The 14338-nt window shown below is 35.2% G+C and overlaps 3 protein-coding genes across 8 annotated transcripts; 1 reads left to right on the top strand and 2 right to left on the bottom strand.

Annotated features, from left to right (window-relative positions):
* On the top strand, positions 1488-6283 carry LOC105167332 (floral homeotic protein AGAMOUS-like). 6 transcript variants are annotated; one of them, XM_011087004.2, is made up of 8 exons: positions 1488-1756; positions 1916-2187; positions 4758-4842; positions 5085-5146; positions 5268-5367; positions 5499-5540; positions 5718-5762; positions 5863-6283. In XM_011087004.2, the coding sequence occupies exons 2-8, from the start codon at positions 1958-1960 to the stop codon at positions 6034-6036; spliced, it is 738 nt and encodes a 245-aa protein (XP_011085306.1). In that variant the 5' UTR covers positions 1488-1756; positions 1916-1957; the 3' UTR covers positions 6037-6283. The 6 variants fall into 6 exon arrangements, with proteins under 6 accessions (XP_011085306.1, XP_011085305.1, XP_020551391.1 ...); XM_011087003.2 differs by having other exon boundaries at positions 1904-2187; XM_020695732.1 differs by having other exon boundaries at positions 1496-1756; positions 1953-2187.
* Positions 6598-8473, bottom strand: LOC105167551 (GDSL esterase/lipase At1g29670). The gene is made up of 5 exons (XM_011087324.2): positions 8177-8473; positions 7957-8081; positions 7490-7738; positions 7078-7312; positions 6598-7002 (listed from the first exon to the last, which is right to left on the bottom strand). Exons 1-5 carry the CDS (start codon positions 8445-8447, stop codon positions 6785-6787), a joined length of 1098 nt encoding a protein of 365 aa, XP_011085626.2. The 5' UTR covers positions 8448-8473; the 3' UTR covers positions 6598-6784.
* Positions 10402-12292, bottom strand: LOC105167331 (GDSL esterase/lipase At5g45670). Its single transcript, XM_011087002.2, has 5 exons — positions 11942-12292; positions 11709-11833; positions 11371-11616; positions 11016-11271; positions 10402-10930 (listed from the first exon to the last, which is right to left on the bottom strand). Exons 1-5 carry the CDS (start codon positions 12192-12194, stop codon positions 10707-10709), a joined length of 1104 nt encoding a protein of 367 aa, XP_011085304.1. The 5' UTR covers positions 12195-12292; the 3' UTR covers positions 10402-10706.

Genomic DNA, 14338 nt, shown 5'->3' with positions numbered 1-14338 from the left:
AGCCTAGAATTTATGCAACAACTCGTCCAGGGCGAAGCCTTGTCATTGATCTTACCCATTAATTAATTATCTCCATCGTTTTCAACTTAGAAGGTGAAAAGACCAATCAATTTGTAAAGATGTTAGGGCAAAAGTGGACACCTCACATGAATAACCCTATGGCCCCTTCATCAACAGTTTCGCATCTCCATCAATTATATATACAACAATTACAATTGATCTTCAATGACCTGCACCTGGTCATCCTCTCATTCATGTCTAGATCCTTCACCTCTTTGATCTTTTGATTCGTATATGTGCACCCGCCCGGTGCATGCGTACGTATTTATACAAATACATGTACCACTTTTGCGATATGTGTCATCGCATAATACTATTCATTAATCAGTTATAAATAAATGCATGCGTTGTCATATGGGGTTTGGTGGGGTTTGCAGAATGATCCATCTGCCAAGGGAATTGGTCTTATATAGCAAGACAGTGTTGAGGCTAATAAGAAGAAGATACACACCCCATTCGGATGCTAAGTCAACTCAGATCGATCACATATGGCCTAACTTAACTAATGTCAATCAATTACACATATCCGTAATTCAAGAGATCAGGAAATCACGTTGATCATTAAGATTTCATTCGAGATTTGCAAGAACAAGGAGCACATGAAAGGCCAGAGATGCATCCAAGAAACGAATTAAGTGAAAAATGATGAAAGAAAAGGAAGATTGATTGGCAGAATGTAGTCATGGAGGATCCGATAGTACTGCACATATAAGCATTATATATAATGAATTATAACTAGCTAGCCTCAATCGCACGACATGCACGAAGAATGAAATTTCTGCTTCGCAATTGCTAAAAGTTACTATCGATGATGAGCTTCAAATCAAAAGGAGATGAATATTGGATGTGATCACATGGCTGCAGGGGCCTTTTCTTTTGTCATAGAACTCATCAATCCCAGTAGCAGTTCATTGGTTGTATGTGAGAAAGAGAAAAGCATACGTAGGCATCCAATAGTGAGGAGGGGCCAGGCGGGTGGGGACTTGAGAACTCTGATGACTAACACTCTTCATATAATTTATGAATCACAGCTAGTATTTTGTGGTCGGTGTTTGTGTTTTGCTATGTTAATCCCAATCTCATAGGCATTAATGAAGCTTATAGTTTATATATATACCATGCAAACTAGTTCAGGGGTCTTTTCTACTGTAGCAGTATTCTCCTCATTTTTCTTTTTCTTTTCCCCCTTTGTCCACCCTATAATTATGTACATCGTACAAGACTGTAATGAAATTTAAGAAAAAAAGTACAAGTAGAAGTATAAAAATAAAAGCAAACGTCAAAATATCAAAAGATAAGGAGAAACGTGGAAGATGGATTTTTCTTTTTCCTTTTGTTTTATTTTATCTGGGGGCCGATTCTCAGGAGAGGTTGAAATGAGTGAATTGTCCATTTACCCTGTGCTCTACTCCTTTAGTAGAAACCACTAGAAAAGAGATGCTCATTAATACGCATGCTTTGCACAGAGAGAGATACAGCATAAAAGTAAAGCAATAGAGTAATACGCTGTCAACAAACTAAGTTTTGATCAGTTGTTTGCAATAATCATGAAACTAAAGTTATTGTTTACTTTATAAATATACACAACCGAAAGTGGAGCTCTCTTCCATTTTCTGCATCTCCTTCTTGCAGATTTGAGAGGCAAAGGCAGAAGAACAAAGAACAATTTGCCTACCCCTTCAGTCTCCTCCACCAGGTCAGTCAAGTTACAAATCAATATTTGGTTTGGAATCTCTGTGTTCGCTGCTTCACAGCTATTTCTTCATCACACAAGAAATGTGATGTTTATATATGCTGCCCATATATAAAACAATTCTTGACCATCTTTTTTCTTGAAATCAAGCTGCAAAAACAGGAATTGCCTATATGATGTTCTGGTTGTGTGTTGGCAGCAATAATGGAGTTCCCAAGTGATCAAACAAGGGAAATGTCTTCTGAGCGGAAAACTGGGAGGGGGAAGATCGAGATCAAGCGGATCGAAAATACGACGAATCGTCAGGTCACCTTTTGCAAACGCCGCAACGGCCTGCTCAAGAAAGCCTATGAACTGTCTGTGCTTTGTGATGCTGAGGTTGCCTTGATTGTCTTCTCTAGCAGAGGCCGTCTCTATGAGTATGCAAACAACAGGTACGTACTCTACTAAAAACACATGGAAACAAAGGCTTCTCTTTGACTTTCTTGGGGGATCTGGGCCTAGCTTGTTTCTCTTGTAGCAAGCAGTTTTATGCTTTCTTTCTCAGTGAAGAAAGAAGGGTTTAGCAGGTCCCTAGGGTACCTTTTTTTCTTATTTTCTTTTGTCCATTTAAAAGGGGCACTAAATAGTTCAAGACTGATATATTTTTATTACTTCCTTGTCTGTTTGAGATTGTGTAATGGAATATTAGGGAAGGTTTTGAGCTCAAGGACAACTGTGAAGTGAAATTTTTTTTCTTGACATAGGCTTCAGTTGTCTTTCTATCTTTTCCTATTTTGTTTTGCCCTTCACTGTGCTTTATGGGGTTTCTCTTTTTTAATCCCATTTAGTCCATGTTTTTGCAAATGCAAAGATCTCTTGTAAAGGATAGAGAACAACAGCAGTACAGTTATTGTAAGTAAGAAACGGAAATTAAATTTGGGAAGGTCTCTGTAGGAACTTTGAGATCAGCTTCCTATCCTCCTCAATTTTCAATTCAAGTGTTTCTTCTCTCTCTCTCTCTCTCTCTCTCTCATCTGTGTGAATTTTGCAAGGTGTCAAGGTCTCATATGTCCACTCAGTCATCTCTTTGACGCTTCCTTAAATCAAATCGGTTTTAGCATCACCAAGGTAAACAAAAAGGGCTCTAGCTGCAAGAAAAGATGTCATAGCCCTATTACAAATCACACTACCTAGGGTTCTTTTTCCTTTTCTCTATTTCTTTGATGTTTCATCTAAATTTGAGTTATACTTTAAATTAGGGTTTCAAAATTATGTGTCCCACATCTCCATAAGGTTCAAAGTCATTAAAATGGTTTGCGCTTCTGCACCTCTTCAATTCAAATCTTACCCTAATTAGGGTTGACAATTTGTTGTCTTTCATGAGTCCTACCCAAATCCCCAAAGCAAAGAAACGATCTTTTCCAACAAATGAGACTCCAATGTGGTCCACAAGACTTCTGGTTTGGGTTTTGGTTGTAGATCTAAATATGCAATTTTAAATTTGATGGACTTTCTTTTCTTTAACCCTTTCTTTTGATTTCTTTTTTGAGGATCTAACCAAGGGTTTAATTTCTTGTTTAGTTAGATTTAACATGGATATAGATTTGGGTGATCAGTTACAAGAATCTTTGGTCACGTCACACCAGATTTTCTTGTTCTTTTGATTTTGGACAAGAAGTGATGTATCTTGATACCAACCAATATACTATGTTACTCTCTTACCTTCTTTCTCTTACACAGACACAGACACAGAGCTCAAATTTTCTGTGTACTGGGGAAAACAGAAAGACCATTGATTTTCTTGGTGTTAAATCAGTTTGAGGCTTTTCACAAAGCTTTGAATCTCTTGAAACTAAAACGGGAAAGAAACAGAAGTGAAAGGGAGTGGCAAACCAATGAAAACCCCTCACTTTCTTAGTTTTGGTCATCTCATTACACCTTCTTTAACAACCCATCACCTCACGACTTTCCTTTTAAGGAAACAACTCTTCGTTTTCAATAAATTCTATGTGTATGTATGTATGTATGTACATGTGTATGTATAGTGCAATTTTTATTAGTGAGAGAGTGAGTCAGAGATCAGAGACATATGTACGGACACTGGCCAACCAATGGGGGAGTTCTGTAATTCTGGTCTCTTTTGGTTCTTTCCATGCATGGGGATGGCTGCTTGCAAATGCACGGCTCTGATGCACTCTAAATTTTGAAATGATCCATATTTTGATTTCTGCTCTAGGGTTCAAAGGTATAGTTAATGGTATCATCCATGGTAGAATACAAGATGTGACCTAGAAATATGGGCCAATGATATTGAGAGGTTCAGTGCTAGCTTGGCAAGGGCAGCCAATCAGTGCCTCGATGAAATTAAGGTAGATCTGCAGACTGAGAAAATGAGGGAGAGTTGCCTAAATGTTGGGGTTCTTTTTTATTCTTACTGCATTAAAAAATCTTGTCATTTTGGCATTTTGAGTAGACAGGAAGCACAAGATACATAATTCTGACTTGAAGAAACTCTCATCTACTTCTCAAATCACTTCTTGGCCATGGATTTAGCCTATTGGTTTTTGTCAATTTCAGAAAAAATAACACTTTCATTCCATAATTTAGAATTTTTTCCATTTTAAAAAATTACGTTCCATAATTTTGGTCTTCTAACTTCATAGTCTAAAGGGTTGCTATTGTATTAATTTTTCCCGTAAGATTAAAGTGATAAACGGCTTAAGTTACAAAACGAAAAATACTATTTTCTCTCAACTTTACAGAGTTTAGATTTTAACTCCGTAGTCTAAAGTATTAATTTTTTCTTAAATTTCTTCAGATTTTCATGGTAAAAAACCACAATGGGAAAATTAACAAGTGCAAAAAGCAGACAAGAACATGGGAGATATCAGTGAAAATCATGGAACTTTGAACTTCACATATATTAATGTTGGTTTTGAATCTTAGCAGTGGTTGTAATGTACATGAAGATTGCGTTTATGTCTGAAGATTTGCAATATTTGATTGCTCTATATTTCTGAAGCAGCGTCAAAGCAACCATTGAGAGGTACAAGAAAGCAACCTCAGATTCCCCAAATAGTGGCTCTGTATCTGAAGCCAATACTCAGGTACACAGATTCAGGTCATAGATCTTCTTGCTTTTCAACTTGTCATGATCATCTTCAACAGGCCGGTTCATATCTGATCTCATAGTTCCTCAAACAATTAATGATTTCCAGGTCTATGATTTATGTCATTCTGATCTATATATATATAGTGCCTTACCTACCACCAAGTTCATTTTGAATTCATTAGTGTTATTTACCCAAGGACAAATTCTCACTCTTTTATTCAATAATAACATTGTCAGTATTACCAGCAAGAAGCTTCCAAACTGCGTGCACAAATCAGCAATTTGCAGAATCAAAACAAGTACGTATGTAGTTTAATTTCATTGACTGATCAGACATGAAACATCATTTGTGATGCAATTTTTGCCGATATATTTTTCGTAATGAGATTATTATTAATTAGGACTGTTTTTGAGATTCAGGAACATGTTGGGTGAGTCATTAGGGGCTCTGACACTGAGGGAACTCAAGAATCTGGAAACCAGGGTTGAAAGAGGAATTAGCAAAATCCGGTCCAAGAAGGTACGTATTATTAATTAATTATTATTTGCATAATCTATATAATTATTAATCAATTTAGCTGATCATCAATATATATACATATATTAACTATGAGTTGCTATGATCATCCCTCGTGTTGTTCCCCATCACAGAATGAGTTGCTATATGCTGAAATTGAGTACATGCAGAAGAGGGTAAGTACGCAGTGTCTTCAAATATTTCAATTATTCCTTAAATTTTTAACTTCAATTAGCAACGGAAGTTTCGACTATTTTCTTGCATGCAATTCAGTCTCTGTCTGTTTATATATATATCTGAGGTGGCTACCTGATTATGTTTCTTTTCTCTCATCATGCTCATAATATTGGCAGCAGGAGATTGACTTACATCACAATAATCACTTCCTCCGAGCAAAGGTCTCTCTCTCTCTCTCTCTCTCTCTATATATATATATATATATATATAATATATTGAGTTGTGTGGAAATTGAATATAATTCTTGTGTGAGTTGTGTAGATAGCAGAAACTGAGAGAGGGCAGCAGCACATGAGTTTGATGCCAGGAAACTCTGAGTATCATGAGCTTGTTCAGTCTCAACCATTTGATTCTCGAGACTATCTTCAAGTCAGTGGGCTGCAAACACATAATGGTTATCCCAGACAAGACCAACCACCTCTTCAGTTAGTGTAAGAGTAACTGATTGACGATTAGAGAAGACTGAAGAACGACCAGCAAAGATTAGCTAGACCAATCATCTTGCCTCATCATTCATATATCCTAGCTAGCTAGAGTACAGTTCTTGTTATTATACTATACTATACTATACATACATATATATATATATGTATGTTGTCTCAATAACTAAGTCTTGTTATACTGTTAATTAAGTGATCATCTATGAGTTTCTAATAAAGTCATAATGTTTCATGTCCGTGCACCGCTGAGTCTTGGTGGAATTTCTTTCTTTTGGTATCTATCGGGAGTTGGGATCTTATCGTAGAGTTCTTTCGCAAATACTGTTATTTAGCTCAAGTCGAGTTTGGCTAGAGATTCATGATTCTTGCACTTGGTGTGTGCTTCATGATTAGTATAAAATATTGACCAATTGTAAATTAGATCGGGATTGGTCAAACTTGAACCAATTATAAATATGACAAGTGTAATGCATTTGTTGTATGATTGGTGTACAATTAAAAAAGAATAACAAATTACATGACAAAACGTATTATACATATTGTGTTGTTGATTTGGCTCAACTATACCTGATTTGAGTAAGTATTTTCCTGAAATTAAACCCATATGAAAAATGTGTTATCTCTCATTTGGTTGGTAAATACGAATTACATAGAACCAGCTGATTACATATTTATTCCTAATTCGTCTCTCACCAAATATTCTTTCAAGAAGAGAACATGGGGTATGGAAAATCAAAGAAATTTTAAAGTTGAGCAAGACAACGTATATCGAATGGGTAAGCATCGGAGGGTAGCACTGCGGTGTATGCTCTCTGGGCCACTGCACGGTTCAGAATTTCTGTAGGATGAAAATTGTCCCAAAAACTGTACTCATCTCTGTTGCTACATGGAACTTTACCAGCAATGCATAGTCCCACGGATTCACTTACTTGGCAGCATGGAGCATTGCTAACTCTAATACCTGAAATGTGTATAATCAATATCACTGAAATTTTATTATATATATATATTAATGAAGTAATTAATTATATATTACCTAAAGCTGAAAGATCTATTCCTGCAGAAATGCTGCTGGTGTCAATCAAGATAAATTGGGCATCGGGTAGGTCGGTATTAAGGGTGTCTACGAGTGGCCTCAACCTGCTATTGAATGGGCGGACGACGCTATTAATGGAGTCGACACAAGCAGTTCCATTGGCGTATTCAGGTATGCAGCCCAGCATACCCAACCCAAATATCGCTATTTTTCTTGCTCCATACCCGTGCAACGTCTTCAACAACAATTCAAAACAAAACTGATACTCGTTATTTGTTTGGCTGAAAAAAAGTAAGAGAGAACGAAAAATATCACCCCTAAATTATAAGACTAAAATTATACTTTTCCCTAAACTTAGCGAACATGTGTGGAGTCAAAGTTAAGACATGTGAGGAAGGAATGATATACTAACCCTTAGTTGTTGAGAGTATTGTTGGATCAAGATTTCTGCAAACTGATCCGGTGTGTGAAGCCTACTTGTTGGGTAAACGTGCGGCATCAAGTAGTTGTTGATGTAATCGTTACTTCCCATGTTAACAATGTAGAGGCACTTGTTCAGATGCTCTCTGGCTCGAGTAGCATTGAATCCAAGCAAAAGCGTGGTTGTAGAAACCGTGCCTCCATGATTCTGCAGCTGCCTGTTCAAGCTGATTTCATCGCCCTATCCGGAAAACACACAATGCATGTCAATAAAAACTCGTTGGCCTTCACGCCCAATGAGTTGTTGCTTTAGCGTTGAGATCGAAACCTCACAATCAAAAAATATATGGGTTCAAGTCCCACAAATCCGATTGCAGTAGTTTCTTGTTATTTGTTTTCCTTGAATATATCAATATATTGAATTTACGGACAGAACCAATTCTTATAAACAATATATACCAATTGTGCTCCAGTCCGGTCGAGGATTCCAGCTCCACCTGACCCATAATTCAGACCTCTGAGAATGTCCGTATGATTTGCAGTTGCAAAGGGTGGGATAGGTTTCTCAAAACCCAGGAATTCAGCTGCAATATCCATACAAATAAGTAGAATGAATTAATTTTATATTAGTAATTAATGTGGTATTGTTAATAATTAAGGAAGAAATTAGAAATAAAACCAAGGAAATCAGGGACATTTCGGGCATTGCTGAATCTGCCGGTTGCGCCGTCGGGATAATCAATCCCGTAAGGGAAATAATTAGACTTTGCGATCGTGAAGAGAAAGTTGTTGTTGCCATTATCAGTGAGAGAATCTCCCATGAAAAACAAACAGGGCAGTACTTGCTGCTCTTTCCCCTCAATAATTACGACTATACCACTTTCCATAATGGTAATAATATATAAGAACACACGCAGAATTGTACATAATTTTGTCATGCTTTGAGCCATTTCAAGATCTAAGAAACAAAAACACATTAAGGGGTTTCAAATTCTTGTATGACTCTCGTTATCTCTATATCAATAATATATAGAGAGAGAGGTAGAACAAGAAATCTTAATTAAAATATGAAATTGAATTTAATTATCTATGTACAAAAAGTTGTGCAGGCTACGCCTACGGGTGTCCTAACCAGCTTTTTTCATAATAGGATTAGGAATTTTTCGAGCCCTACTGTGAACCCTTTTTGTATATTTTAGCTGCCTATCTCGTCGATAGTATTTTCTCGTTCATCTTACTTTAAGGTTGATCCATGTATATATCGGGTTGTTCGAGATATATATTCTTCTTATGATCAATAAGTTTTTATTGGATTAAGGGAGCGTTTGGAAAAAATTTCTGTAGTTAGAAAGTTGATTATTGCAGAAAAAGTTGGAAGTTATAGCAAAATGAAAAGTTCATGATATTCGTAAAGAAAGTGATAAGCAGTAAAACAAGTTAAAATAGATAGTGTTTGGAGAAAAATTACTTTTAAAATAAATTTGATTGATTAAAGACTGTTTTGTCCCTATATGTTAGAAAGATACTATTTATTTTCTTTGTTGTTTCTCAATAATAATTATTTTTTCAAAATAAATAATAAATTTTATTTTGATTATTTATTTTTTTTTAAAAATTCTAAAATGATATGTTTAATTTTATACTCCCACTAATTAAGTAATATAATTGTTTGATTGATACACAATTATTAACTTGCATAATTGCAAAAAAAAATATTAATTAATCAAATAATAATATGTGAAACAAAATAACATAATTAGATGATATAGCAAAAAGATATAAACATTTTAAAATATTAAATATATAAAAAGTGTAAAATTTTATTATTATTTAATTATTCAAATTATTTGAAAACTCCAATATCAACTTTAAATATGCAATTTTAAAAATAAATTTTAAATGATAAAGTTGAATTAAAATTATTATAACGAGGGTAGAGTATTCAAAAATAAAATTGAATTTATTTATAAAAAAAAAAAAAATCAAACCAGCTAGAAGCACCCTTAAAAGCATTTTTTTTAGTCGTTTCAAAAGTAAAAGATGATATCCAAACACTTCAAAAGTGTTTTTCTAGAGCCAAAAGTTGAGAAACGCTTGATTGAAATGCTTGTAAACGCTCCCTAAGTTGCATTTGGAATTTGGCTCTAATACCCTTATTTTTTTGAAAAATTATAAATATCTTTATAGAATTAACGATCACCTAACAAATAATTCCCTATGATGAACTGTAATGAGGGCGTAGTTATTAAATGATGTTAATTTTGAAATATTTATAATTATTTAAATAATAATAAAATATTTATAATTATAATAAATTTTAGAGAAATTCATTAAAATTTATGGAATAGTGAGTCAATTCCTTTGTGATCGAAGGAAAAAAGGAAAAAAGAGATTAAACAGCTGTCCCCACCTATAGATAGTGCACCCAACTCAGCCCACATAAGTGTAATTGAGTCGATGAACAAATGCTTAAAAAATTAGCAGAAGTCATAATTAATTGTTATTTCTAGTAGCTTCTTTTTAAGGGAAAAACAAATATCTGAAACTTAGATTTGAGTTTTAATATTTATTTATAGTGTATATTTGGAACTTATATAACTGGAAATTCCCTTCATAAATTATTTTTAAGCATTCTTTTCTTCTCTTTTTTTGAAAATAATTTCTCACATATTTTTCTGTTATTATTGTATTAGAGAATTGGGCCTTTACATATGGAGGCCCATCAGATAGTCTTTGTGCTCAAGTGTTCAACCTATCACTTTGGGCTCTTTTCCTAATTTATTACACATATTCTTTTTGTACAAAAAAATGATAATATTTTCTTGAAAAAACTTATTTTGAGTTATCGTACATGAGTGATTAATAATTTAATTTAATTACAAAAATAAAGAGAAAGAAATACTGTTGAAACGGAAGAAAAATACTTAAGATCGACTTCACTCTTTTTGAGGGGAACAACAGTAAGATCCTCTTCAATTTTGAAAGAGTATGGTTCAACAAATGATCCCACCCACTCATGAGATCAACATCTTAATCTTAGCAAGTACTAAAACTCTTATGTCTAAACCATGAAATTGTTTTAATTTGACACAGCTAATGATAATATGACTCCAAGAAACTTTTAAAAACACGCACACACAAAATAGTTAATATCATCAAGTGTGGAATATGTTGTCTTTGCTCTACGTCACGTAAATCTTCTCTCGTACTTAGAGCTGAGCCAGACGGCGAATATCAAATGGATATGCATCTGATGCCTTTTGAGCGCTATACGATCTCCGACCCACGATAATGTTTGCGGCTTCAGTAGGATGAAATGCGTCCCAAAACAGGTACTCATTTCTGTTCCGGCATGGAGTTTGTAGAGGCAGACATGTGATTTGCCCATTGTTCCTCCCCACACCACAGCACCCGGCATTTTTCACCCTGAAACCTGAAACCAAGAACAAGTAGAGCCGTAAATAATGGACTTGTTACAAAGAGAAAAACACTAATCCGGGACTGTGAGTGTTAATTACCAAAAGATGAGGGGTTATCAATTAAATCCTGGAAAATTCCGTAAGCATCAATGTAGATGAATTTTGCATCTGTCGCATTTCTGTTGAAGTCATCAACCAATGCCCTCAGCTTGCTGTTGAATATACGATTCGCGTTGTTAATTCTTTGCACGCATGTTGAACCATCCGGGCTGTTTTGCGCCAACGCGTTGGGGCTGCACCCGATTTGGCCGACTCCAACCAACGCGAACTTCCTAGCTCCATAGTTGTACAAATTCTACACACAAACCCCACAAGATCACTGTGTAGTAGGAAAAGATTCTAGCACACGTAATTGGGGTACAGTTTAATAAAAAGATACTGAGAAGACACGTACCCTTAATTGTTGGGCGTATTGTTGAATGAGAAGAGTGGCGTACTGTTCAGGTGAATAGCGGCGACTGGTTGAGTAGAAAAGAGGCATGAAATAGTTGTTAAGGTAGTCGTTGCTGCCCACTCCAACTGAGTATATGCACTTGCTGAGATAAGTAGCAGCAGCGTCTTGGCCGCCGAGTAAGCTCACCACTTGCGCAACAGTGTTCTTGTAGTTATTCACTTGTCCAGTGAAATCAATCCGTCCACCCTAATTAAACAACGATTATTAGTTAATAAAGCAAAGCACAATTAATACATAACATAACGTTGAGGAATAGCAGTGAGAGATCCGCGCGCTACCAATTGCTGCCCAGTTTCTGGCCTAATTCCAGCAGCGGCAGACGCATAGTTCACTCCCTTGAGTACTTCTTGGCCACGGGCCCTGGCGTACGGCGGAATGTAACCATCAAACCCTAGTAGCTCAGCTGTGAATACCACACATTTCCCGCTTTTCAGATTATTATAATTATTACCATTATTCTTTAGTTTTCATCAAACCAAATGTGGAAGAGGGAGATGAGAAAAGAGCTTACCGACCACGTCGACTGTCGTTTTACCATTGGAGAACCGTCCTGTTGGGCCGCGGGGGAAATCAATCCCATAAGGCAGGTAATTAGCCTTGGCCAACGATTGAATGTTGTTGTTATTGCCATTGTCGACCAAAGAATCGCCAAATATAAAGAAGCATGGAACTTGGGGCGCTGCCAGAATCCCACGGTGGAGATTGAGAACCACCGCGGCGACCACCCACACCATCATCCATCTCTTAGTGATCCCACTACCCATTATTATATGTATCCAAGCTTTAATATGGACGCGAAGGTACTACGTACGTACGTAAGAAGAGAAGAAGTAGTGATGGGTGATGGTGTGAGTTTGAAGTCATGAAAATGCAGGTATATATAGGAGTACAAGGTTGACAACTGAGAGTAGTGCCCTGTTGTCAACTATTGTATGTACATACAGTTCATGCAGTTGGTAGATGCATTCATTTTATTTCTACAATTAAGGCCATGGGATTCAAATATTTATATATATAAATATGTACCTTAACTAGTGATATTCATGATAAATTTAATGGAGAGCTTGATTAATAGAGATATATACATGCATGGAGTTGGAATGTACATTGTACGCCTTAATTTTGGTCATCAGATATAACAATTACGTTCCATCATTAACTCCATATATGTAGCACTCGTCAACGAGACGATAAGTCCTTTCAAACCCTAGCGCTCGATAGATCTTAAATTGATTAGATATTATTTAAAAAAGAAAGAAAGAAAGCTCACTTTCTATAATTCTTATTCTTACCAACAAAAAAGGAAAAGGAAACCCCAAAATTATGATATCATTTGTAGGACAAAAAACATAAACTAATTTCTATGAAGGCGAGAGTACAACTTTTAATGCATGTAGGGACAACTAATGTTTCTTGTACAGATGATGGTATTTATCCTAGACCAGAAAGGTGTTTAATTAGGAAACGAGTGAATTTAATAATGTTTTGACAAAAATTAACGTGTGGAAACTGTGGGTCCGACATGGGTTACACTTTGGGATTCATTCCACCCACATTCTTGGATTAGAAACTAGAAAATGCATGTGATGCTGCACTGCAGTTATTATTGTGTCTGTTGCCGACGACCCATGGCGTAAACTCCTCTCTCTCAATTGCACTTCAGTATCCAAAATATTGGGGTCATGCTGAATTTCGTTGAAACGCGATTTCTCTTTAGAATTATCATTATATATAGTACAAAATATCTGAGATCAGGTTGTATAGAACATAACATATTCACCAATGATGTTTAAGATTAATGGTTAATATTAAAGTGAGGATCTCATGAATAATTTAAGATTATAAGTTTGAATTTTATTGAATGTGTAAATTTTTGTCTCGATTTATATAATTATTATTATATATATATATGGTATGTATATTGTAAAGTCAAATAGTTGATGGATATGTATATATATGAGTTTTACTGTAAAAGATGTGATGTAAAGTAAGATTGCATTAATTGCACATGGGATATATAGTTTTGATGCTGCTGTTCCAATTAAATCAGGCAGTTGGGAGATGAGGAGCAGCATACCCTCTTTTTTCACAAAGTCCACTTTCTAATATATACAGTTGTTAGTCTATCTCTGAATCAGTCTCCACCGCCGCCACCTTCTACTTCATTACATCCCAATTTCAACGTTACCCGGTATTTTGGACCTTACGCCTCACAACTTATACCACGCTTTCAATTCTCTATTTTAAATATTATTGTATATTTTATTTTATTTTATATACACACAATATATATTTCTCCAACCTACCTAGCTCCTACACTTAGCCACCCTCATCAATTACAAAATACATGATGAGGCCTCTGCAAATCCCACCATAATGTTTGGTTGTGTTTTTAACTTATTTTGAGATGTTTTGTGGAGATAGAAAAAGTAAAAGAAATTAGAGATAGTGTGTATGTTTGAATTTATTTTTGGAGATAATATAAAATAAATATGGTATATTTGATGTTGGGTAATGGGGAGACAAAAAGTAATATTCATTGTCAAATCATATCTCTTTTATATATATTTATATATATATGTATAAATATATATAATTTTATTTAGTTGTGAATGAATTAAAATAAATATTATTCTTTAATTAATTGTATTTTTTGGACAAAAAGTAATTTAAACTGTTTTAAAATAATCAAAATATATCCAAAATTTACAAAATCAAACAAGTCAAACATACTCTATATTTTGGCCCATCTAAAATCAAAATCAAACATACTGCATTTTTAGGTGGGATCCACTGTTATTCATCTGGTGGGATCCACAGTAAACCCCACTTAAAAATGATGAGTATTGGGCTTGAGCCCATTAAGACCAGTCCAGTTAATATAATTTAATCCCTCCATGGAAAAGAG

This window comes from Sesamum indicum, linkage group LG8 (assembly GCF_000512975.1).
Source record: "Sesamum indicum cultivar Zhongzhi No. 13 linkage group LG8, S_indicum_v1.0, whole genome shotgun sequence".
In the NCBI taxonomy this organism is placed as follows: Eukaryota; Viridiplantae; Streptophyta; class Magnoliopsida; order Lamiales; family Pedaliaceae; genus Sesamum; species Sesamum indicum.
This window is presented reverse-complemented; position numbering and strand designations above follow the sequence as displayed.

Excerpts from the sequence above, each read along its gene's own strand:
- LOC105167332 (XM_011087004.2), top strand. The coding sequence starts at position 1,958 with ATGGAGTTCCCAAGTGATCAAACAAGGGAAATGTCTTCTGAGCGGAAA. Across the intron at positions 5,368-5,498 it reads GCAAAATCCGGTCCAAGAAG|AATGAGTTGCTATATGCTGA; the intron begins GTACGTATTATT and ends TCCCCATCACAG. Across the intron at positions 5,541-5,717 it reads TTGAGTACATGCAGAAGAGG|CAGGAGATTGACTTACATCA; the intron begins GTAAGTACGCAG and ends TAATATTGGCAG.
- LOC105167551 (XM_011087324.2), bottom strand. The coding sequence starts at position 8,447 with ATGGCTCAAAGCATGACAAAATTATGTACAATTCTGCGTGTGTTCTTA. Across the intron at positions 8,082-8,176 it reads AAATGTCCCTGATTTCCTTG|CTGAATTCCTGGGTTTTGAG; the intron begins GTTTTATTTCTA and ends TGGATATTGCAG. Across the intron at positions 7,313-7,489 it reads AATACTCTCAACAACTAAGG|ACGTTGCACGGGTATGGAGC; the intron begins GTTAGTATATCA and ends TTGTTGTTGAAG.
- LOC105167331 (XM_011087002.2), bottom strand. The coding sequence starts at position 12,194 with ATGGGTAGTGGGATCACTAAGAGATGGATGATGGTGTGGGTGGTCGCC. Across the intron at positions 11,834-11,941 it reads AACGACAGTCGACGTGGTCG|CTGAGCTACTAGGGTTTGAT; the intron begins GTAAGCTCTTTT and ends TGGTATTCACAG. Across the intron at positions 11,617-11,708 it reads CAGAAACTGGGCAGCAATTG|GGTGGACGGATTGATTTCAC; the intron begins GTAGCGCGCGGA and ends TTGTTTAATTAG.